At 46.5% G+C, this 26,698-nt stretch overlaps 1 protein-coding gene across 1 annotated transcript in view; it reads left to right on the top strand.

The window, feature by feature from the left end:
• ZFC3H1 (zinc finger C3H1-type containing) overlaps positions 1-26,698 on the top strand; it is an 830,061-nt gene that overhangs the window by 443,153 nt on the left and 360,210 nt on the right. The window contains exon 23 of the mRNA XM_078673923.1: positions 1,393-1,584. Coding sequence (XP_078530049.1) covers positions 1,393-1,584 — 192 coding nt within the window. The remainder of the gene's footprint in view (positions 1-1,392; positions 1,585-26,698) is intronic.

Raw genomic sequence — 26,698 nt, 5'->3', positions numbered from 1 at the left:
TTGTTTTTACCTTTTTGCTAAGAAAAGAAAAATCATGTCAAAAGAGTTAAACCGAACTTGATTTTCCTTGCAAAATGAAAGAATTATCTTTAATCTAAATTATCTGGAGCAACAAGTATTTTCTGTTTTGCATGAATAAAATATATTTTTTTCATATCCCTAGCAGTGTATAACCACTCTCCGCTCAAAGCCATTTCATTTGATGAGTAGGCTACACCTTTAAGCAGGCACAGTATTACGCTCATTAAAAAAATGCATAAATAAGTTATTTTTTTACTACTGATCCTACACTGATCAAGTGCATGGCATATAGGGGCGGTCACTCTCCAAAGATCCTTTCAAAGTCTCACCTTGTCTGGTCCATAAGATGTTAGAAGCTTCACTCTGCATTCTGTTGCTAATTTGTTTTGATTTCTGGGACTCAATTCTGTAGTTGAAGAGGTCTGTTTCCAACTTTCCCCGTTCTGAAGATTCTACCACTTTTTTTAAACCCATCAAGCGAAGCAAGAAGTCTCAGGCCACGATTACTGCAACATTTACACTGATCTCCACAGATTCATCGCTTGTGTACAAAGGCTATAGATAATCAGTTAAACTGAGCAAGTCTAAATTTCTGAAGGCGGGATCACATCAAACATTACCATTTATTTGTCTTTAAGAGTACTGATACATTCATATATTTGTCAAATTCTCTTTGCTCAATGGCAGGTGGATTGAAATTTCACGAGCGGCATGGATATGTCCAACTCCTCTTCGTATGTCTGATCCACATCCAGGGTTTTACTTTGCTTAAATCTTTTTTGGCCTTGAGGACTTAATGGAGTTTTCTGTAGTCATTTTCATCTTGAGTTTGAGACCAGTCTTGATGTTGATTGTTGTCTGTTCAATGTGCTCTTAGGTGGCCACGAAAGGCATCGACTTTGACTGTTTAAATCAAGCCTTTTTTTCCAAAGAGGCTACATGACGAGACGTGACACTGCTGTTGAAGCGGTTACTGTCTGTGAAGTTGACTCCTTTTAAGTCTGGTCGTAAGAGGGAGCTGTTCTTGATGAGTTACAGCACTGTACACTGTTAATGGGCAGTCCTGTTATGACAATCCTTGATGTCAAGCAAGCATATAGCGAATAGAACATGTAAATGTGATGGCTACTTAATGTTACAACAAGCAATATTTAAATAATTCCTAATATTTCATAGGCATTTCAAACTATAAGTTGCATGAAAACCTCACTTTCTCATGATATCCTCTTTTTATGTCACTAAAGCCTATAGAAACATTCAGGTGCCAACAATGTTGAACTCTTTCATGGATTGTTCTATTAATTGATCTATAGTTTGAATCTATTTTCAGTATTGAGAAAATAATGTTAGCTTTGTCTTGTTTGCCTACAGTTTCTGAATTTGGAAACCTCTTTTGATGGGAAAGATTATGTTTGCGGCAGAATGTTGCAGTTCCTTCTGAAAGCAGCTGAGAGCAGTATGAAATCAGAGCATCTCTCTTTTCAACTTCTGGAGACCCTTCTCCTCCGAGTGCAGCTGAGCCTTTTTACAGGAAGACATCAGAATGCTGCTGCCTTATTGCAGGTCATTATCAAATTGAAGTTCTGACTCTTGTTCAGCTCCTCATTATAAGATTCACCTGCTAGCAACAATGGTCTAGAAACTCTGCTAAAGCAATTCCAAATAAGTGAAACTATGGAATGCGTTGCTCAGTGGCGTAATGCAGAATGATGTGGGACCCCATTGCAGAATGTGATCATGTGCTCACAAGTCTCACATATCTCAGATATTTATTGACTTTTTGGGTTAATAGGGGGTGCTGAAGGGTGGGCTCACCACCTGCGCCGCAGGGGCCTGTGTAACTTCCCTGATATTGCTGGATCCTGGCTTTGCTTTTTATTATTCTTCCATGAAGTTTATGTATTCACAATTTATTGGGTAGGTACTAAACATTTGCTACCATAAGTTTAGTGGAATGTGTTGGTGCTGTATACTCTACTACCATCTAGTGTTAATGCAGACCATTGCAAGTTGTGGATTTTTTGGGGTCTGTTTCCTGGGCATTATGTATGACTGGTGAACATCCCTGCAGACCACATGGCACAAGTCTATACACACTTCCCTATATAATATTTTTCTGCTAGTGCTTTCTGACTTGTTGGTTGATGCTAGTCACAGACAGCTTGAAATGCAACCAGTGATCAGTATCCACAGAGATTCTCTTCCAGGGGATCCTCATCAAAGTCATAAGCATTAGAATATTCCCGCCCATGTGCGGGACCCCGGAAACACTATATTATATGTGCCCCACATATATATATACACTCATATATAATATAAATATATATATATATATATATATATATATATGCAATAGCAGCCAAATAAAGAACAGAGCTGAAATATGCTGTAAAGAATTTCCACCATACATGAGTAATAAGCATTATAAACAGGAGAAAACAACATATGGTTTGTTTCAGAAACTGTTTTAATGCTCAGAAAGCATTAGAAATTCTCATAACTCACTGGAAGCATAGAAAGCTCCCAGGCTGCATTGCAAACAGTCTAAAAAGACTGAAAAGCTAACCTGTAGCTGCACTGCAATAAACTGACACCTTGCCTTTAACCCCTTCGACGCTCATGACGAGCCCAGCTCGTCATGGAGTTTCCATTGACTTCAATGGAAATTACATTCAAAGCCATAAAACACCTTAGCATCCAAGTGGTTAAGGCACCTATGACCCCCAGTATCCCATCATGCCTCAGGGGTGACAGTTAGGTCAGTTGTTCTTTTCGGCTCCTTCAGAGAAGGACCCTGGTTACACAGCTCCACTATTTTTTTTGTTTTTTGACAGAAAAACTCTTCACTTTTAACAATTTTTTGTTCTTACTTGACATTTAACATCTAGTCAAGAAAGATACTGTCTTTTTCAGTCAGTTTGGTGAACATTTTCTCCTGAGAATGCCTTCACTCTTTGACAAATGTCCTTCTTGTGGCAACAAGGCCAGATCAGACAACCACGACGTCTGTATCCTGTGTCTGCCTGAAGATCATGATTCAGGCACCTGTCCTCATTGTGAACACCTGTCAGGAAGAACTCTAAAGGACAGGGAGAGGATTCGCATTTATGGCCTAGCTCATAGGTCATCAAGAGGAAGATCTCCGGTGAAGAAGGGCTCCAAGAAGGGCTCCAAGAAGACTCATACATCTTCCAGAAAGAAGTCTTCACACCCTTCACCTTCAGCGTCGGGCTCGGCGCTGAGAAAAGAACCACCGGTGGCTCGCCGTCGAAGAGAAGACCAGGTAAGTCGACGTCGAAGGATCCAGTTCCATCGTCTAAATCCCCTCCGCCGGCGTCAACCGGCCGACGTCGAGGAAGGGAACTCCGCCGCCGTCAACCGGGCGACGGTCGGCATCGAGATCTAAGACCCCTCCGCCGTCGTCAACCAGGCAACGACCGGCGTCGAGGGAGGTCACCCCTCCGCCGACGTCATCCAGACGACGACCGGCGTCGGGGTGTGACTCCTCCGCCGTCGTCAAAGAAACGGCGTTCGGCGTCGAGGACCAAGACCCCTCCGCCGTCGACAGGGAAAAGTCGATCGGCGTCGAGGAGGCAGTCTCCGTCGGTGTCTCGTCAGCTCTCGGCGTCGAGGGTGCCCAATACCTCTCCGCCGTCGTCGCACAGACATTCGATGTCGAGGCAGAAAACTCCGTCGACGGCTGATCATCACCGTTCGACGTCGAGATAAAGACCTCCGTCGACGACTGGACATCGTCACTCGACGTCGAGGCAGAGAGCGCCGTCGACAACCGGACATCGTCGTTCGACGTCGAGAGAAAGACTTCTGTCGACGACTGGGCATCGTCGTTCGACGTCGAGAGAGAGGGCTCCGTCGACGGCCGGTACTCGCCGTTCGACGTCGAGACAGAGAACTCCGTCGGCGGCTGATCATCGCCGCTCGACGTCGAGAGACCATACATCCTCGCATAGACAATCCAAGACAAGATTGTTTGATCCGCCGACTCCCCGAAAGCACTCGATGATGAGGGAAGATCGCTCGACGTCGAGGTGTTCAGATGTGGTTATGGTAACGGAGTCAGCTTCCCGTCATTCCACTTCAAGGTCCTCTAGCTCCTCAACTGCATCTTCGAAGTCCAGAAGTCCTGTGCGCAAATCTCCTGAGCGTCGGACAGACCCTTGGGTGGATAAAGTCAGACTGTCACCTAGATGGTACAGATCTTTGGACCATTGGAGAGATTCTGGGGCTGCAAAACGTATGCAGGACTATGCCAGCTCACAGCACAGGTCTCCTCTTCAGGATCTGGTAGAGGAGATGGACAAGCATAGTCCTACCAGGCGCAAATCTCCTGTGAGAACACCAACCAGATCTCCCAGAAGGCCCCGATCTCCCAGAAAAGAACCAGAGGATCGAGTCAGGTCTCTCTCTCCTAGACTGGAAGAGCGTTCGAAAAGATCAAAAGAGAGGAGGCACAGTGTTCACCGTAGACGTCGACGAACTCCGTCTACTTCATCTACCTCTTCTACCAAGTCTTCCAAGAGGGACTACTCCCCTACGTTGACGGACAGTCCTACGTCCAGATCCTCCCCAGTGGATGACATTGGCACGTATCTGGATGTCTTGCAAAGAGGAGCTCAGAAGCTGATCATTGAAATGTCTGTCCCTCAGTCATTTTTGAGACTTTACACAAAAAAGCGATCTCCCGTCCTCTACTGCCATTAGTCCCGGGGATTATGGATCCTGTCAAGGAGGTATTCCTAACCCTGGCGGCTATCAGAGCGGTGCCAGCCCGCATTCAGAAGAAATACAAACCGGCCTCTTCTGACCCGGTTTTTGTAAGATCTGACCCTCCAGCAGACTCTGTAATTGTGGCAGCAGCGAGGAAGACACACGCAGTTGCCGGTTCTTCTTCAGTCCCACCAGACAAGGACAGCAAGACTCAAGACTCCTGGGGTCGCAAAGTTTGCAACTCAGCTGCTTCGACTCTTAAGGTTTCTAGTGTGGCTGCGCTTCTGGGTCGATACGACAGAGCCTTATGGGACTCTATGGAAAGGTTCAAAGCCAAGCTGCCAAAAGACCAGCAGGATTTTGAAGAGACCGTGACTGAAGGATGTCTGGTGGAGAATCAGATGATAAGCACGGCTGCGGATGGTGCTGTCCTTGCGGCGCATTCCTATTCACATGGGGTTTGTGCCAGGAGGTCGGCATGGTTGCGCCTTACAGGCCTGAAGCCGTATGCTCAGCAGCGCATCCTTAATCTCCCCTTTTCGGGTTCTGCTCTCTTCGGGGAGCATGCTGACGAGGAAATGACCCGAATGAAGACGGAGCTGGACACAGTGAAAGCGGTGGGCTTGGAGAAGAAGAAAGAATTCAAGCGCCGCTTCAAGACCAACAGGGGGAGAGGGGCTCAACAGAGGGTTCAAACCCCTCAGTGGTCCCAAAATAAGAACCAAGGGAAACCCCAGTTTCGAGGTAAACCTGGCAGAGGTAGAGGAGGTCATCAACAATCCTCTAACACCACAAGAGGAGGAAAAGTCTGAGCAGTGGCTTCCTCTGGCGCCGTTACCCACTCCAGTGGGAGGAAGTGCTTCACAACACCTGGCAGAGTGGGTCAGCATCACAAAGGATCAGTGGGTGCTGAATATACTGCGCAATGGATACAAGCTACGTTTCCGTGCGCCTCCAAAGAACATCCCTCCAAAGAGCGCTTACCCTAAACCAACTAAGCTTGCTCCGAAGAGAGGTAAACGTCCTACTACAAAAAAGAGCGATAGAGGAGGTTCCTCTCGCTCAAAGAGGAAAGGGAGTTTACTCCAGGTACTTTCTTGTCCCCAAAAAAGATCAGGACGACAAGTTCAGACCAATACTCGATCTACGACTTCTAAACAAGGTCATCATCAGAGAAAAGTTCCGCATGTTGGCGCTTCACCAAATATGCCCACATCTTCAAGTCGGGGATTGGATGTGTTCGGTGGACCTGCAAGATGCGTACTTTCACATCCCTATTGCTCTACAACATCGCAAGTACTTGAGGTTTGTCGTAGGGAACAAACACTATCAGTACACAGTGCTACCCTTCGGTCTCAAGTCCGCACCACGAGTCTTCACCAAATGCATGGCAGTGGTGGCGGCTTTTCTTCACAAGAAGGGGCTCTTCATCTACCCATACCTGGACGACTGGCTCCTAAAAGGTCCATCTCCAGTGCAGGTAAAACACGATCTACATCTGTGTCTACTCCAGTTGCACAGGCTCGGCCTCCATGTGAATCTGGAGAAGTCAGTCCAGCGGCCTACACAGTCAATTCACTACCTAGGCTCTGTTCTGGACACAAAAGTGGGAAAAGCGTTTCCTTCGGAGGAGAGACTTTTTTCCATGAACCAGAAATGTGGCATCCTGCTAGAATCTCGGCTTCCAACAGCCTGACAAGTAGCATCCCTTCTGGGTTCCATGGCATCCTGCATTTTTCTCATCCCAAACGCCAGGCTGAGAATGCGTCCTCTACAGCAGGCTCTGGAGGATCAATGGGACCAGGCGACAGGTCTTTGGGAGGATCGCATCAAGCTCTCCCAAGCGACGAAAGATGCCATCAAATGGTGGACACGGAGAAAGAATTTGCTCGTGGGGGTTCGGTTTCACCAGCCTCTAACAACCCAGTCGATAGTGACGGATGCCTCTCTGCAAGGTTGGGGAGCGCACATGGGTCCGCTTCAAATTCAAGGCCAGTGGTCTGCGCAGGAGCAGACATACCACATCAATATGCTGGAACTCAGAGCGGTATTCCTGGCTCTCAAAGCTTTTTTCCCAGCGATAGAGTCCAGCTCAGTCCTAGTTCAGACGGACAATACGACCACCATGTTCTATCTGAACAAACAAGGAGGCACAAGGTCTCGCCCTCTGTCTCGAGAGGCTCAGGCAATCTGGCTTTGGCTCCTCTCTCGAGGCCTTACGGTAGTGGCAGTACACCTTCCAGGCGAGTTGAACGTAAATGCAGACGCACTCAGCAGGCACTTCGAAGATCAGCCAGGCTGGGTGCTAAACGACAAAGTAGTAGAAGAGCTTTTTCGTTGCTGGGGTCGTCCAACCATAGATTTGTTTGCAGACGACAAACTCCAAATGCCACGCCTTCGCGTCCAGGTTCCACCGGCCAGGGACTCAGGGGAATGCTCTACTGATGGATTGGTCAGGGACATTCGCTTACGCGTTTCCTCCCCTGGCTCTGATTCCGAGAGTAGTTTCCAAGCTCTGCAGGTCGAACATGGACATGATCCTGATAGCTCCGGATTGGCCGCGGCAGTGGTGGTACCCGGATCTTCTACATCTGTCTGTGTGTCCACACAGACGACTCCCTTGCAGGCCGGACCTGTTGAGCAAGATGAACGGGAGGATAATACATCCCAACCTCCCTTCACTGAACCTAACAGCATGGCTCCTGAGGTCCTGCAATACGGACATTTGAACTTGCCTCCTGAGTGCATGAACATTTTAAAAGAGGCTAAGAGACCTTCCACGAGAGCGTCCTATGCGTTCAAGTGGAAGAGGTTTTTCTTATGGTGTAGGGATCATCACCTTGATCCGACTAAAGGACAGGATGACGTCATCTTGCCATATCCTTTCCCTAGCGACTGCTGGTTTAAAATACGCTTCTATTAGGGTGCATTTGTCAGCCATAGTAGCATACAGAAAATCACCTGATCAGGCTTCTTTCTTTCAGGTTCCAGTGGTTAAGGACTTCCTCCAGGGGTTGAAAAAAGTGTATCCCCCTGTGCGAAATCCTTCTCCTCCATGGGAATTGAACCTGGTTCTATCCAGGTTAATGTCACCGCCTTTTGAGCCCATCCACAAGGCCTCTTTGCAACATCTCTCTTGGAAGGCGGCCTTTTTGGTGGCTATTACCTCTGCTCGCAGAGTCAGCGAGAGTCAAGCTCTGTGCGAAAGAACCTTATACTGTCTTTCATCACAATAGGGTAGTCCTAAGGGCTCATCCAGCTTTCTTGCCTAAAGCCATTTCTGATTTTCATATAAATCAGTCCATTTCCCTCCCTTCGTTTTTCCAAATCCTACGACCCCAGCCGAGCGGTCACTTCACTCCTTAGATCTTAAGAGAGTGCTGAAGTTTTATTTGGAAATGACCAAAGAGATTAGGAAAACGGATCAACTGTTTGTGAACTATGGTTCGATGCGAACAGGTTTTCCAGCGGCCAAGAGGTCCATCGCGAGATGGATTGTCTCTTGCATAAAATTGGCTTATCAGCTTGCAGGCAAGCCTTTGTTGCAGTCACCCAAAGCGCGTTCCACTAGAGGGAAGGCCGCTACAGTAGCCTTCTTGCACGACATCCCAATGTCGGAGATTTGCAAGGCTGCGACTTGGAAATCAGTTCATACCTTCACGAGACACTACTGTCTCGAGTCTGATTCCAGGGCCGATACTCAAGTAGGACAAGCCTCTTTGAGGAATCTATTTGGGTAGCCTATGGCCTGTACAAGCTTAGTAGTTACTAGGCTTAATATGGTTATTACTGTATTGTTACTCCTTTTCCCGCAGGGAGATGAGGTGAGGCTCGCTATTCTATTCTAATGCTTATGACTATTGATGAGGATCCCCTGGAAGAGAAGGATTAGTTACTTACCTGTAATCCTAGTTCTCTTCCAGGGGTATCCTCATCAAAGTCATAAGCAACCCTCCCGCCTCCCCGGGCAAAGGACATTCTTTAATAAGGAGATATTGTTAACCTATTTGTTACTGGGTTTATTTTCAGTCTCCGAAAAGAACAACTGACCTAACTGTCACCCCTGAGGCATGATGGGATACTGGGGGTCATGGGTGCCTTAAAGGCACGGTGTCAGTTTATTGCTATGCAGCTACAGGTTAGCTTTTCAGTCTTTTTAGACTGTGTGTTTGCAATGCAGCCTGGGAGCTTTCTGTGCTTCCAGTGAGTTATGAGAATTTCTACTGCTTTCTGAGCATTAAAACAGTTTCTGAAACAAACCTTATGTTGTTTTCTCATGTTTATAATGCTTATTACTCATGTATGGTGGAAATTCTTTACAGCATATTTCAGCTCTGTTCTTTATTTGGCTGCTATTGCATGTTTATATATATATATATATATATATATATATATGAGTGTATATATATATATATATATGTGGGGCACATATAATAGTGTTTCCGGGGTCCCGCACATGGGCGGGAATATTCTAATGCTTATGACTTATGACCCCTGGAAGAGAACTAGGATTACAGGTAAGTAACTAATCCTTATTGACCACTGATGGCAAAGACCTTTTCGCGCTCTGACTTATGTGGCGGGATCATCTGAGAATCACTGAGATTTGGGAGGGATGTTAATGGGAGTATGGCGAAAATGCCTGTTAAATTCTGCCCATCGTGCAATACATTTCCTTGGGCTGTACTTTTTGTCTTGTAAGGGGCATGATTAGGTTAATTGCCTCACATCATTTGTATTTTGTTGCGACAAGACTCTCGAAGTTAAAAGGTTGCCACATACCCAAATGGTCTTCACCTGAGTCTCCTCTAGAGGTATATCAAGAAGAATTGGTAGACTCTGAAATGGAGGGTGTGAGGGAAGACAAACCTTCATAATTTGGCCTTGATAAGGAGGATTGAAGCGTGCCTCAATTTAAGGCTGACTACTGATTCAGTAGCAGTGTCTCCCTAGAATCTACATTAATCTCACATTATCGGCGAGATTTGACACTGAAGTCAGTCATCAGAAACGTTATATGCTCTAATTGCATATTCATGTTTTGAGCCACCTCTTTACCAGGCCTCCGAATGAGAACCCATATTAAAAAAGTAGATGGGATGTAGGGCTTGGGCTTGGTAAGGAGACTATCAAGGAGGATCATACTCACCCTGAAAAGAGCATCAGGCTATGAATATGAAGCAGGATTCCTTAAAGGGGTTAAAAAAAAAAATAAGAGTCTTCGTCAGTGGGTTTGCTTGCAAAAATTGTAACTTCATCAGAGGTACATGATAAGAAAGGCATATGTCAGATTATCGTCCATCCTCTGTGCACAAGTCAGATTGTCTCTCATTCTCTGCCTGTAAAGCAACCAGGAACAATACAGTTAGCACAAAATGATTTCTGAAGAAACGTGAAAAATTGGCTTTTAAAGAAGCCAAATAATTTGCACCAAGGATGTGAACCCCACATTCAGCTCCTAAGACCAATGTTATTACATCAAGTGCAGAGGAAATGTACATAACTACTCCACTTGACCTGCTGTGTATTCGAGGTCATAGTGCATGCAGTACAAGAGATCATAATCTCAGGTGACGGGGCAAGCTCTCCGTTGATAAAGCTAATTGAAACTGTGCTTAAACAGCTTGTCTGCAAATTAATACATCTTCCCTCCACAGACCACATGAATGGGTGGAATCTTGACATATAAGCTGGAAACCCACCATCTTTTGGTCACACTTAGATTATCAAAATGCTTTTGTCCCCAAGGTAGATGGAATGTTGGTAAATCCAGACACTAAAATCTCTGAATCTATGCATACCTTGATACACCATTGGGCTGCCTGTGAAAAAGCAATCCTCTGTGAAAACCAGGCTCATAGACTCTTATTTAACATTTAGTATAGAACAGCAACAAGGCTAGGCTCACCAATTACATGAGAGCCCACAGTACAGTAGAGACAATTTCTGCACCCATTTAAGGCAAGAAGCAGAGATTTCCTAGACCGAGAAGCCTTTGCAAACAAGCAGCAGTGACACTTCCATTCTCCTTGGCAACGTTACAAGCCTGGTGAGGAGATTAAAGTTATTTTCACAACAGTGGATGAAAAGTGATTTTGATTTGGATTTGTAGAGCGCGAATTGCTGCCCTGAGGCATCTAAGCGCTAGCAATAACCAAAACCTACCAGAGAGACGGATGGGGGAAGGGGAAGGTCTAAAATGGTGAGTTAAAAAGGAAGGTTTTAAGCTGTTTGCGAAACGCAGTGAGATTGGAATTGGCCCTGAGGTGCAGTGGAAGGGCATTCCAAGTTCTGGAGGCGTTCTGGGAAAAGGACCTGCCGCCGGATCTGGATTTTTTTATTCTGGGAGTCACTGCTAGAAAGGTCTGGCTGGAGCGAAGACTTCTGTTGGGGATGTAATGAGTGACTAGGTCACGAGTAATACGCGGACCAGTGTCCCAGAAGGCTTGATGGGCGATACACATTGCCTTAAATAGAATTCTTTGGCGGACCGGTAGCCAGTGGAGGCTAACCAGTCCGGCCCTCACTGATTGTCTGCGAGGGATCGCCAGCAATAGACGGGCTGTGCAGTTCTGCACTATTTGCAGCCTGCGCAGAGTGTACTCTGGGGCGCCGAGAGAGAGCACATTATTAAAATCAAGGCGCGATTGTATAAGCCCTTGTATAGCCACCTGTTTGGCTTCCATGGGAAGAAGGGGGAAGATTTTCTTTAGCATCCTCATGATGCCAAAACAGGTGGCAGACCGTTTTGTGGCCTGCACGTTGAAGGAGAGGGAGCTGTCCAACCAAACTCCAAGGCTTTTGATATTATCTTTAGGAGTTGGTGGAGGGCCCAGACACTGGGGTCATAGGGCGTCGGGGAGGCAAAGATCTGGGGGGCCTAGGAGCATCAGCTCCGTTTTGTCCCTGTTCAACTTGAGGGATGAAGAGGACATCCAGGTCTTCACCTCTTCTAGGCATTCTCTGAGCCCACCTGATGCAGGTCGGTTGTCCTCCTGCGCCAGTGAGACCACCAGCTGTGTGTCGTCCGCATACGAGATGATCTTAATCCCGAAAGGGCGGACGACTTCAGCCAGTGGCCTCATGTACAGGTTAAAAAGGGCGGGGCTCAGAGAGGAGCCCTGGGGGACTCCACACTTCAGGGGTCTGCTGGAGGAGACAGACTCACCTTCAAAGACTCTGAAGGATCGGTCTTCTAAAAAGGATTTAAACCATAGCCAGGCTTTGTCCTTGATCCCGGCACAGGACATACGGTGTAGCAGGGTGTCGTGGCTGACCGTATCGAACGCTGCGCTTAGGTCAAGGAGGATCACTGCCACTGACCCTCCTTGATCCAGGATTTTCCTAGCTTCCTCGGTGACCATGAGGAGGGCGGTCTCGGTCCCGTGTTTCGGTCTGAAACCCGTCTGCGTGGGATCTAGTAAGTTAATGCTTTCCAGAAAGTTAACTAGATGATGATTTACATGTCTTTCTAGGATCTTGCTCACCCAGGGGAGCAGGGAGATGGGTCGATAATTGCCCAGGTCAGTTGGATCTAGACTGGGCTTTTTTAATAGAGCTCTGACCATGGCCTGCTTCCAGACGACCGGAACGGTACTGGAGGTGATTGAAGTATTTAATACCTCCCTAATTATAGGCAGGGGGATCTGGGAGGCGGCCATTATTATGTCTGGAGGGGCGGGGTCGTCAGGGGGATCCAGATTTGACTCTCTTCGCTAAGGATTCAAGGGTTGTCAGGTCCAATAGGGGAAAGTGAGTCAAGGTGGATTGGGGTAGTGGGGTCGGGGGTATGGTGCTGGGGATTTATTCGGTAGGATAGACGAGGTGATTTGTTTCGGGGGGGGGGAAGCTGAATAAATGGTATTTACTTTTTGGAAGAAAAATTCCGCAACATTATTGCAGTGGGTGGTGGTTTTTTCGACCTGCAAGGCGGGGGGAGGCCTCGTTAACTGTTTCACGATGTGAAAGATCTCCTTCGGTTTGGATTTGGCCATCACTATTCTATCAGAGAAATATGTGGCCTGAGCTGATTTAACTTGCGTTTTGTATTCGCTGATAGATTCTCGGTAGCGGGTTTTATTGTCAGCCAAGTAATCTGAGCGCCAGCGTCTTTCCAGCCTCCTGCATAGACGTTTCTTGTCCCTGAGGGAGTCCGTGTACCAGGGGGCAGTTTTGTGGGGGCGTTTCAGCGTAGTCTTACTTGTTGGGAGAGTAGTGTCTAGAGTTTGTGTGATCCAGTTGACGTAGGCCTGGTTGGCTAGGCCAGGGTCCTCGTGAGCACGGGGTTGAGTGCTGGCAAGTTTAGTGGACCAGTTATCCACCGCGAGACGGGACCAGGCTCGCATGAGCTTGGTAATGGGTACAGTGGATGGGGGTTTGAGCGAGGTCCAATTGATGGGGACCATGAAGGTGTCTGTCCACGGCAGGGGAATAGGTGGGGCGACTAGGAGATCGGGGCAGTTGCTGAAGACCGGGTCCAGCAGGTGGCCCTTGACGTGGGTAGGGGCAGTGACACGTTGGGTGAGTTGGAGGGCAGCTAGGTCGTCTGCTAGGGTGGCAGCTATGTGGTCTAGTGAGGAGTCAAAATGCAGATTGAGGTCACCAAGTAGGGTAAAATTGGCTGTGGTACTGACTCGTTCGGCCACACTTGAAGGTAGGTTTCCGTGGAACTGCTTCGGGGGACCCGGGGGGCGATAGACAAGAGTGCCTGAGAAGCAGGTGTTGGGTGAGAGTTCAATGTTAAAGGCAAGACTCTCACAGTCCGGGATGGTTCCCGGGGCAGCTCTACAATGATACTGTTCTTTATAAATAATTGCCAAACCTCCTCCTCTCCCTTTGGGTCGGTCTAGCCGACTGATTTGGAAACCTAGCGGAAGAGCGTCTACGACCGCAGGGTCGGACTCAGGTGTCAGCCATGTCTCTGTAAGAAACAATATATCTGGAGTATGTTCCTCTATTAACAGTCCCATTTCGGCGCAGTGTTTCGGCAGGGAGCGACAGTTCAGTAGGAACATGCGAAAAACATATGTGAGTTCCGGGTCTGGTTTAATGTTAAGGGATAGATGGCATTTGGGACAGACTTGTGGCAAGGTGACGGCATGATAGGTGTGCCGAGTGCACATGCTACTGGAAGGCCTAAGGCTGTGGAGGGTTTCAGCACTGTAGTAGCTGGGCTCTGAAGCTGGGGAAGTAAAGGGGCTGGCCCTGGGCCCGGACTCGGCGCGGACGAGCGCAGACGAGCTTGCCTTAGGCGCGCAATCGTCGCGCCCGCTGCGCTCCTCCGCTGCGCTTCCGGTGCATGCACATCTTTGTAGAGAGGGGATGATGGAGGGGGCGTGGCCTCTGAGTGGGCGTGTCCTGCTGAGGGCGAGTAGAATGGCGGTTTGCAATTTAGGCGATTTCGCCCTTTACAGCGCTCGTTTTTGTGAAAGGACAAGTGCCTGCACACACCAGTCGTGTAACAGGGAGAGGGGTGAGTGAATTTAACCCCTTCCATGCTCATGACTGAACGGTTCCGTCATGAGCGTCGGTTGAGCTGTGCTCATGACGGAACCGTTCCGTCATGGTTCCATAAGCCCAATATAACGTTCAGCACAGCGCAGGAATCTGCGCCGCGCTGAAGCGGTTAAAAATAAACAAATTTCAAGTTTTAAAAACAATGCAGAAGCTTACAATTGCAATAACTCCCGGCTGTGCCTCAGGAGAAAGGGTTATCTGTGCGCTAGCAATTCAGCGCGCCTTAAATGATGATAGAGGGGGCGTGTCCTCGGAGTGGGCGTGTCCTGCTGAGGGCGAGGAGAATGGCGGTTTGCAATTTAGTCGATTTCGCCCTTTACAGCGCTCGTTTTTGTGAAAGGACAAGAGCCTGCACACACCAGTCGTGTAACAGGGAGAGGGGTGAGTGAATTTAAAAATAAACAAATTTCAAGTTTTAAAAACAATGCAGAAGCTTACAAGTGCAACAACTCCCGGCTGTGCCTCAGGAGGAAAGGGTTATCCCCTGACCAATGAACTCAAACCACTGTATGCAATAGCTACTGCAATATCATTAAATCATCCACATAAACTTCTCAGGGCAAACTACCTCCCACTTCTGTCTAAGGAATTGATATTGCTTCCTTCAAAGGAGGAAGTAAAGAAAGTTGTGTTAGGGAGAACAAGGTGTGTATTGTTAAAACGTGGTCATTTGTAAGAAAGATGGTACACTTAAGTCAGTCAGACAAACTTCAGGATGACTACGTTTCAAGATGTAATTCACTTCCACAGGCCTCCTTGGACTTTAAGGATGTGTACGCTTGCATCCATAGGGCGACAGCTCACTTCCAGCACCCCAAGCTTGTGCTAAGTGGCAGTCCTTGCCCATTCATAGTTCAGCATTTGCCATTTAATTATACTTCTAGGGTTCTTACAAAAGGTTATGTATTACAAATGGTTCATTTACACTACAGAGTGGGCTAGACAGTTCATTTGAGATAGTTGGACTCGCCACATACGTATGAAAGTGAGTCTCTTACAGTAGTAGTGTTACGTGTAGCCTATTTTTGAAGCGAAGGCACATTTATTGACTGAGATCCTTTAATTGCATCCAACCTGGTCTGAGCTGCAATCCGTTTGACCTAGTGTAAGCTGCTTTTGCCAGATCCTTGAATGTAGGGTGCCCTCTGGGCATGTACATTCATTTTGTATGAGACATGGCCAGCGAGATCTTGCTGTAGGAAGCTGGCTCAGTATAATCTGAAAAACACCGCGATAGATTCCTTACCTTAGAATTACCCCCAGGTGTCAGACTGGATCCGGAAAGTTTTCATCAGCAGTCCCCTGGCGCGTCGTAAGGTGGCATCGTGCAGCTCTGAGACTGTCATTAGTGTCGCGGTCGCAGAGATGACGTTGCCACAGCTACTTAGATGCCGTCCTCACGCGCTGACGTCAGTTCTTTCTTGCTCCTCTTCAGCCTAACTTCAGCCCCTCAGGTGTTCACAAAAGTGATGGCGATGATCACTGCCCACCTTTAGAGGTCAGGTATAAATGTTCCCGTACCTTGATGATTAGTAGCTTTAGGCGGGCATGCTGCAGTTATTCGTGGGCCTTCTCAGGATGATAGGTAACTCTTATCTCTGTCCAGATATGGTGGTGCTAAAGGTCTTTCTACTGCTGCAGAAAGTCCAGAACATTTATTATATGATCCTGATGTTTCAGGCTCAATTCTGGGTCTCTGTAGATGTTTTAGTCTTCTTGGACTTTTGGCCTTGTGCATCCTCCACATTCTGAACACCAGCTGGCCTATCTCTGGTTCTAGTGGGCTCCGGATCAGGGCTGCGTTCACAGGAGGCATCGGATGATGAGCTCCAACCTGACCTGCAGTTGACTGTTTTCCCTTTCTCTTCCTGACTCCATGATTTTGACAAATGCATCGCTGCTAGGTTCGAGGGGGATTCAACTAGAAGAGGTGGTGAGCAAAGGCCTCTGGTTTCTCTGACAGCTCTACATAAATCTTCCAGAAATTTGAGCGACCTGACTGACTTTGGACTCCTTCCTCCCAGCCACCAAGTGGAGATCCTGTGCAGGTCCTGGTAGACACCCCAACTACCTGTCTTTGCTGAATAGCGTATGCCCTGGCTAGATCTGCTTGCCTTTGTCAAACTTGCTGTCAAAAGACTTTCCTCTAGGGTGCTCACTAGGAGATGCTTTCCTTCTGCTGTGGGACAGAGTTCCGGTATGCATTTCTACTTCCGCCTCTCCTTTCATGAAGAAAATAAGTCTCTCCCGAATCACCCCGGACTTGGTGAACAGAGTATGGTACCCAGAGCTGAACATTTGTCCTCCGATCTGGATTTAACTGTGGGAGGATCTCCTGTTTCAGCAGCAGGAGAGGGTATTGCATCTGAGACTCCGCAACCTCTACTACTTCATGCTTGCTGCTTGAGCCACTGAAGTTAAATGTGTTTTGTTTGCTGGCCAAAGTAGTGTCACAACAAAACATTTTCTGGTTTGTTGGTATAAACCTTGCCACCAATATATTTGCTTTAAGTGTGAAATGGTGGCTGCCACACTGACATGGGCAGAAACTATACTTCCATGTATGGCTACAATTAAATCGTGTCTGGAGTCTGCATTGGGAATCGTGCAATCACCATTGCCAGGAGTAGTTGCAAAATGAACATTCTGGTCATTCAAGTGATTAGAATATTTAGAAGGAAAGCCCTTTCTTTGGAAAAGGGGTGTAGTTTCTAAAAGCATTTACGGCAACCAAAATCTAATTTCTTTAAGAGTCTTAGAGCATGTTATTGCTGCAATTTTAAGTGTTTCTATGGCAGATTTGGCCGCTTCCTCAACCAGGTAATTCCCTACACATGAGTTTGTGGCAACTTATCCTTAATATCTCCCACTTTAATCAAGAGCAGCTTGTGCTTGATTGTGCTACCCTTGGAATCCCTGAAGTCAGTTTGTCGCCATAAATGTAATTGATCACTAAAGGAGTGTACACAATAAGACGAATCTCACACACACGTGGGATCTGTATGTTCAAGTGCAAGAAGTAAAGCCTTCTGATCAGCCAACTGCACAGTGCAATCCCCAAGAGACTGTGCGAGTAGTTTGAGAGCGAAATGCGCCATCAGAGACCATGCCCAAAACAATGGTGCATGTGGCTGAATATTGTTTCTTAGAACCTATTGCAGGTTGAGCAAAACCATCAGTGTAAATGGTGTACTGATATTGGTCAAGAGGCAAAATCGCTGAAGTTAAAGGATGAACCCATTCATATTGTAATAATTCTTGTTTGTAAAGAAGGGTCAAAGACTAAGTCTACATCCACAGCTGTTAAGGACGCAGCCCATTGTAACCAACAAGGGTGGAGTCCTTTTGTATTGGGAACGCTTGCTTTAGTCAAATACTCCAAGACAGGCCCAGGAGCAACAACAGTAGTGCACTTGCTTTGAGCAAGATGGCGTGCCTTTAGGATGGCCATCTGTACCGCAGTTAATTTTTTCAGCAGAAGCAAAACTCATTCTCCCTGTCGACTATAAATGCGATGTTCGAGGCATGTGGGCTGCTGAATTCATATCTTAGCATAGATCGTCGCCTAGTGTTGGGTCCGGATGTTTGCACCTTGTTGTCTTGGAAGAGTCTTCGAAGTATCACGAGATTGGTGACTCCTCCCCTGGACTACAGTGCGCATGTGCATCCTCTCCATCTTCACATAGTTTTTTTCCGCCATTGGGTTCGGATGTACTTTGACAGCTCCAACTTTGGGAACGAAGTTTTCCAACTTTCTAAGGCCAAAACCTTCTACATTCGACTGTATTGTTTCCGCTCGTTATCCCTCGACTCGACAACACTTCCACTTCTATCCGGTCGCCGACGTGGGCCTCCTGCTAATGGAAAGGACCCAGTTTAAAAAATGCCCAAAATGTGGATCCAAATTTCCACACAGTGACAAGCATAGAGTATGCAACAGGTGCTTATCTCCAGAGCACAACGAAGAACACTGTCCAGCTTGTGCTCTGTTCCGTCCAAAGAAAACTATCCGGAACCGAAGAGCTGCTCGACAAGAGCTGCAGCGGCAGGCGGCAGGCACCAGAACCGGAAAACATCTTCGACTAACATGAACTCCCAGAGGCGGAGGGCTCCGAAGATCTGAAAATAGTCACCAGATTCCGATGACCAGATCACACTGTGGCAAACCGTGAGTACCAAAGCCCCTACCCCGCCTCCACCTCCACCTCCACACAAGGCTCCGGTCAAAGCATCGCCAAAAAGCCTCAGCTGTGACTGAAACACCACTTCAGAAGCCCCACCTTCCGGCTCGGCTCCGAAGACCACACCCAAGCCTTCCGGTACCCCGGGAACGAGCAAAACAGTTCCCAAAGTGGCCTCAGCATCGAGCAAAGACGCTCAACCCAAAAAGGCAGTCGACCATAAAAAGGCCGTCGACACCAAGAAGTTTGTCGATCTGAAGAAGGGCGTCGACCCTAAGAAGGCCGCCGATCCCACGAAGGCCGCCGATCCCACGAAGGCCGTCGATCCCACAAAGGCCGTCGATCCCACGAAGGCCGTCGATCCCACGAAGGCCGTCGATCCCACGAAGGCCGTCGATCCCACGAAGGCCGTCGATCCCACGAAGGCCGTCGATCCCACGAAGGCCGTCGATCCCAAGAAGTCTGCCCATCATACAAAAGACGTCCAGCCTAAAGAGACACCCGAACTGATCCGTCCAGCCGAAAAAAGCTCCACACCCAGGGGTCCTCAAGTCCGAAAACAAAGAATAAAGACAAGCAGGGGACCTACCCAAAATCCTCTGCGCCGAATCCACGGACAGTAGAGGAAGAGCTTTTTCATCCAGATCCAGTTTACCCAGAACAACAAAGACTGTATATAGACCCTGATACAGGACATATAACAGTCTACAATGAAAACGAAAGAAGACTGGACACTGAAGCCCCTTCTCCTGTTCCTCCTAAGAAAAAGGACTTTGGCACATCTCCTTCAAGACCTTTCTCACCTCCTCCTTTCACTCCTAACATGCCTTATGTTCCATAATCTCCTCCACCTATAGATTATGATGAGGAAGAAGACATAGGTGAAGATCCTCAGGATGATTTTATAGAACCTGACTATCAAGGAAACCCGGATGACCCATAGTGACCATAATGATCCTGATGACACCGATTATACACAACCCATACCCGATCCCTCTCCATACCCCACAAAGCCATCTCCTACTGACGACACTGTCGCTTTTACCCAACTAGTGGACAGAGCAGCTCAGTATCATGGCGTACACATGCACACTGACTGTCTAGAGGAGGATTTTCTATTTAACACCTTCCCAACATCAGAGAAGAGTGTACGTGTACTACCTATGCTAAAAGGAGTACTAAAGCATGCACCAGACCTCTTTAAAGACCCAGCCAGAGAGCGTATCCTCAATCCAAGGTAAACAACCTTTACAACGCAACTTTTACCACGCAGTGCCTTTACAACGCAACTTTTACAACACAAACCATTACAACGCATTGCGCTGGGGGGCGCTCTAGGATAGGGAATAGGTTTAATGTACTATCCAACACCTTCCCTACTATCCACGGGGACTGGAGTTGGAATAGTAAATTAAACCATTCACTATCCAGCGCCTAAAAGCACTATGCGTTGTAATGGTATGCGTTGTAAAAACCGGCGTTGTAAAAGCATGCGATGTAAAAGCATGCGTTGTAAGGTCATACATCCTATAAACTGGCCCCTACAGACCACTCTTCTATCAGATCTCAGCTACCACTAGACTCCTAGTTGTATCTAATCCTAGGAAAACCGCTAATTCACAAACAGGTGATGTTCCCCCTCCTGACTTAGAGTGAAAAATTTTAGAAGCATCAGGGAAAAGAGTGGCCTCTCAGGCAGCAAACACCTGGAGGATTGCCAATACCCAAGCTCTCCTAGCACCCTATGATAGAGCACACTATGACCAACGGGAGGGATTATTACAACACCTACCAGAACCCTATAAAGCAAAAGCAAACAACCTAATACAGGAAGGGAAATTAATCACTAACGCATCCATAAAATGTGCCCTTGATGTAGCGGATACAGCCGCTTGGTCTGTCAACACTAGTGTCCAATGTCCAAAGAACACATCACGCTGTTACAACAGGAGGTGCTATCCATGCCAGAAAAGGGTGCCATAGAGCCAGTCCCATTACAACATCAAGGGACAGGGGTATACTCTATGCTTCCTCATTCCCAAAAAAGACAGCTCACTCAGACCAATATTAGACCTCAGACCTTTGAATCAATACATACACTCAGATCATTTCCATATGATCATTCTACAACAGGTACTCCCACTACTCCAGCAAGGCGTCTTCCTCGCCATACTATACCTCAAGGATGCATACTTTCACATCCCCATACATCCAGCTCACAGGAGATGCTTCAGGTTCACAATAGAAGGTCAGCACTATCAATTCAAAGTTCGGGGTAACTACAGCACCAAGGGTTTTTACAAAATGCCTAGCAGTAGCAGTAGTAGCAGCACACCTCCGAAGACAACACATCCATGTGTTCCCCTACCTCGACGATTGGCTCATAAAAGCCAACTCATACCTCAGACAACCCAGCTACTGCACAGTCTAGGATTTTCAATAAATTACCCAAAATCTCATCTGTAACCCTCCCACCTACAGCAATATCTTGGAGCAACAATAGACACCTCCGTAGTAAAGGCATATCCAAATCCAACCAGAATAGCCAATATACAATCTCTCATTCAAAAATTTCAGCCACAACACTCCCTACCAGCTCGAGTGATGCAGCTTATAGGCATGATGACCTCCTGCATATTCATCGTCCCTCATACTTGGCTTCAAATGCGCCCCTTACAAGAATGCCTAGCACGCCAGTGGAACCAAGCTCAAAGACAACTAAAAGACCTAGTGTTGGTAGACAGTCGCACTTACCGCTCTCTGCAGTGGTGGAACCCACAAAACCTTTCCAAGGGGCGACTGTTCCAAGAGCCCGTTCCACAGGTAGTACTAACAGCGGACGCATCACTGACAGGTTGGGGAGCCCATCTCCTTCAATATACAGTTCAAGGTCTCTGGACAGTCAAATAAAAGACACAACATATAAACCACTTGGAGTTACTAGCAGTATTCCTAGCAATGAGAGCCTTTCAGAAATACTTGCGCAACAAGGCTGTATTAATCCGGACCGACAACATGACAGCCATGTACTACATCCAAAAACAGGGGGGACACACTCTCTGCAACTGTCTCTCCTAGCACAGAGCATATGGAAGTGGGCAATTCCACAAAACATTTATCTGCTGGCAGAACACCTCCTAGGGATAGACAACCAGATAGCAGACCTACTAAGCCGACACAGTCAGCAAGTACATGAATGGGAGATTCATCCTCAAGTTCTCCAACCATACTTCCAAAAGTGGGGACATCCAGACATAGATATGTTTGCCACAAACGAAAACTCAAATTACCCGTCCTTCGCCGCCAGGTTCCCACACCAGTTGTCACAAGGCAATGCGATATGGATGAACTGGTCAGGCAGATTTGTGTACGCTTTTCCACCAACCCCAATGATTCCATTACTGGCACGGAAATTAAGGCAACAGTCACTCACAATGATCCTGGTTGCTCCCACATCGGCAAGACAGTCACGGTACACAACGCTCCTAGAACTTTCAGTGGTTCCTCACCAAAGACTGCGCCTCTCGCCACAACTGCCAACACAGAACCATGGAGAAATCGGGCACCCAGATCCCAATCAGATGAACCTAGCGATCTGGCTCCTGAGGTCTTAGAGTTCGGATATCTTAACTTGTCTCCAGACTATGAACATTATCAAGGAAGCAAGGCGTCCCATTACCAGAGCATGCTACTCAGCTAAATGGAAAAGATGTGCTATTTATTGTAATAACCAAATCAATCCATTGGATGCCTCCATCCAAAATTTAATATGTTACCTGCTACATCTTTAGAGATGTAATCTAGCATACTCATCCATAAGGCTACACCTTGCTGCTATAGCAGCATATCTTCAAAACAGACATGTTTACCTATTCAGAATCCCACCTATCAAAGCTTTTATGGAGAGACTTAAAAGAATTATCCCTCCAAAGCATCCACCTTCTCCAGTCTGGAACTTAAACATAGTACTTTCCAGACTCATGGGACCACCCTTCGAACCACTTCATTCATGTGAACTACAATTCTTAACATGGAAAGTGTCATTTTTAATTGCTATTACCTCCCTCAGGCGAGTGAGTGAGCTACAGGCACTAACCATTCAGGAACCTTTCATGCAAATACACCACAATAAAGTAGTGCTTCGTACAAACCCTAAATTTATGCCAAAAGTTGTATCCACTTTCCACATCAATCAGTCCATAGAAAGAGCTCTTCACACACTAGACGTTAAAAGAGCTCTGTTATATTACGTTGACAGAACAAAATCATTCAGAAAGACAAAGCAACTATTTGTCGCTTTTTCACCACAACATAAGGGTAATCCCATTTCCAAAGCAGGAATAGCCAAATGGATAGTTAAATGCATTCGAATATGCTATCAAAAGGCAAAGCACACTTTAACAGTTCCCCCAAAAGCACAATCAACGCGTAAAATGGGGGCATCCATGGCTTTCCTAGGAAATATTCCCTTAGAAGACATATGTAGGGCAGCTACATGGTCTACCATACACACTTTCACGAAACACTGCTGTGTTGATGTGCAAGCTAAGCACCAAGCTGCTGTGGGCCTGGCTGTCCTTAAAACTTTTTCAAACCACTGCAGCTGACACCGGCGACCACCGCTAGAGGAGAAACTGCTATACAGTCTATGCTAAGATATGAATTCTATCAAACAAGGAGGTTTACCTAAGCCTCTGATGTAGATTCAAACAATTAATGACTAAACAAGGATAAACATAATTTATTAGTTAATCCAGACATCTGATTTATGTCATTTTTCTTTTCAATTGATTATCAGCAGCCCACAATGCCTCGAACGGCCAATGCTACTTACCAGTATGCATCTGTTCTTGGCATGTAGGGCTGCTGACATTCATATACCCACCCTCCTCCCCGGTGCCTGTCACAGGTGCATGGTTATGTTCCTTACATACATTTACATGGTCATCTCTTACTTTCCTATACTCCATCTTTGCCACAATGACGAAAAACAATTTGAAGATGGAGAAGATGCCCATGCGCACTGTAGTCCAGGGGAGGAGTCACCCATCTCGTGATACTTCGAAGACTCTTCCAAGACAACAAGGTGCAAACATCCGGACCCAACACTAGGCGGCGATCTATGCTAAGATAAGAATGTCAGCAGCCCTACATGCCAAGAACAGATGCATACAGGTAAGTAGCATTTGCCTTATAAGCTATGGGTACTGTTTAACCCTAGTTAAAGGTGATCTGTAAATCCAGTTGCACCCAGAAAAACGTGTATGACTTAGTTTGTAGTATTGACACGTGTATGTAAGTGGCATGTTTCAAGTGAGTCCGATTTGTCAAGATCTGAGTGTCACGATGACACGATGTCCAGTAGGAAGCGGATAAATCTGGGCATATCTGAGCGTAAAGATGTTAAATACGTTGGGCATTATCAGGTATATATGCCTGCCAAAATTCAGAAGCCCCAACCGAGATTGCATCCTTCAACTGCGCTTAAAAAATTGCAATTGAGCAAAGTTTTCCAAAAAGTGAGGGGAAAGACATTTTCCCTCATTTGTTTGTTCATATCCGTAGAAAAGCAACGTTGCTATTTTTTAAGTTTCATTTGTAACAAAGGTCTGCAAAACGCAATATTACGCAATCCACTCTTCCTAAATGATGGTTGTTTATCATCTGGTAAGTAGGGAAAAGCGTCGGAGTCAATTTCATGGAGTATCGACGTAATTTGTGCTGCAAAAACTCCTGGGCTGTTAATAGCCTATAGGGAGTTGGACGTAGCGCATTTTGTGAAACAAGGGTCCAAAATGCAGACCGGTTGTGGCTCTAATGAGCTAAATTGTGACTGAAAAACTGTTGGAAATATCCATAGTGAGTTTGTTTTTTACAAACCACATTAATGAGTGCCGTACTATCCTTATTTTGTACCGCAAAGGTGTGTGTATTACTCTTAAAATGTCTATAATCTAAGACTATGCGCTATGAATGATCTGATTTCAGAACAGGAAAAAGATGATTATTCATTTGAGACACACGGGGTTCAGTTACTCCCTGGTACTCTAGATGGGAAAGAATTTCCTTACCGGGTGCTTCAGCATCCTGTTTAATATGATACTGCGGTTGTACCTCCAGTGTGGACCATGTAGGAATAACATGGTAAGGAGAATCCTTATCCCATCCAGTATAGTTACAATAGTGTGGGGGCCAATGCATGGGCCCATTCAGAGCCATAAACTATTTTGACTTCGGCAGGTACAAGGTGTGAGAATGAAGGGAGAACGACTTCCTCATCCTGGGGACATGCAAGACCAACAGGTGGGGCCAGTCGACCTTTGCCAAGAGAATGTCATAACACATGGTTAAATTGTTCCATAATATTGTTTCACCTTCAATTTAAATATCCAAGTGATCTAGTATGTGTGTGGTGGAGCTGCATGGTTATCCGCAATTTCAACTGTAATAAATGTTGTGTTGGCGGTAGGTGGAGATTCTGGCATACTATGATGACCTCTGCCGTGCTGTTGAGGAGAGTCACCGCCTAGCTCCTGTTCAGTAGGAGGGTTAACACTTTCTGCGGCATATTTAGCTATTAAGGTCACAACTTTCTTTTTCTTAAGTGATTTTACAAGGAGGAGGTCTATCCTCTTTCTTTATCTTCATGTCAGACGAGTGTGGTCTCCCTTTTCGGTTTCACATGCACTTGTCTCCGGTCAGATTGCCCTCCTCTATCTACTGATGGTCAGAAGAGTCCTGAAAGGAACGAGCAGAACAGGGATCAGAAATCTGATAAAAACTGTCAGGAGTCTTGATTTTTGTGCGATCATGAAAACCATATCTTTCAGAAGTTTCTGGGGGTAGGAGGCGTGGTATAGTTTTTTGTTTAGATTTGTTCCATGGTTCCTAAGGAAACTCATGGGTGGGTGTGGCATCCTTGTCGAAACTAGGCTTGCCAAGCGGTGCTACTGAAAGTCTGGTTCACAAACTACTACGTCTTGAAGACAAATATATAATAGCAATACTGAAAAGGCAACTAACGTTTGCGTTTGGCTACCACCACCGTGGCAAGTCGCTGACGTATATCCAAAGATGCTGCTTCACCTTTAACATTAGAAAGAATAATTTAGGCGACAACGGGAAAATTCCCAACAATGTTTATCTCCAAATCGAGGATTGGATCTGCCCCATGCTCATGCTGTATCGGTTTGAGGACATACGGTTGAACGGCCATCGAGGGAGTGCCACGACCAAGAGTATAAACTGTGGCAAAAATAATCCCCCAGGTATTGCAGTTTGCTAATAATCCCCCAGGTATTGCAGTTTGCTAGAGGGAGAACCAGGCAATTTACCTATTTTCTTGGCGATCCAAAATGGTATTTCTTCACGATTTGTAAGTCGTTCGCCCATAACTGAATGAACAATTACAGTACTTATATCATGTGCTGCAGGCACCCAAGGTTGTTCTTACATGGTCTCCCTCGCTAGTCCAGCCAGTAAGGCATGTGCAGTTCATTGGGTCATGCGTCTACAGAAGACAACAAGAACATTGTATGAAGCGTAAGTCTGCACTAGATTTATATTAGCCAAATATGGATACTGTGTTTAACCTGCTAGTGCCGGCCATGCGGCCCTTTCAATACTTAACCACTTGGATGCTAAGGTGTTTTATGGCTTTGAATGTAATTTCCATTGAAGTCAATGGAAACTCCATGACGAGCTGGGCTCGTCATGAGCGTCGAAGGGGTTAAGGGGCCCATTCGGACAGTGCCATGCACATGGGGAAGGGTTCCATTAAACCATGTCTGGTGTTTCCAGATGGTAAGAGGATTTTCAACAAGTGCATTTGGATGATAGGCCTGAGGATTGGTGTCTTCTTGGAAAGCATCATTGGCGTCTACAGCTGGGAAGGTGACCAAAGAATGAAAAACTTAAAAGCGGAATGCTGCGTCCGCTTCAGTTACAAACATCACAGCAGCGCCTGCATTAGGATCTCTGAGTTACTGCCGGGCGGCAGTTAACAGCAGTAGCTATGGGTTGAGCCATAACTAAACCAAAAAAGATTCAAAGGATAGCACATCATGGTGTAAACTTTATAATATTCAAGCTTGAAAAACCAACAGCACTAGGTGCTACCTAAAAAGTATGGAGGTAAAATCCCCGATACCATGAATGTCTTCGGGAAAAGGTGCAAGAGTATTGCAGACCAGTACAATCACTACTCTGGGTTCCCAGAAGTAAGTACAAGACCGAATGTTGCCAGTACCATG

Source organism: Lissotriton helveticus, chromosome 1_1 (genome assembly GCF_964261635.1).
Source record: "Lissotriton helveticus chromosome 1_1, aLisHel1.1, whole genome shotgun sequence".
NCBI lineage: Eukaryota > Metazoa > Chordata > Amphibia > Caudata > Salamandridae > Lissotriton > Lissotriton helveticus.
This window is presented reverse-complemented; position numbering and strand designations above follow the sequence as displayed.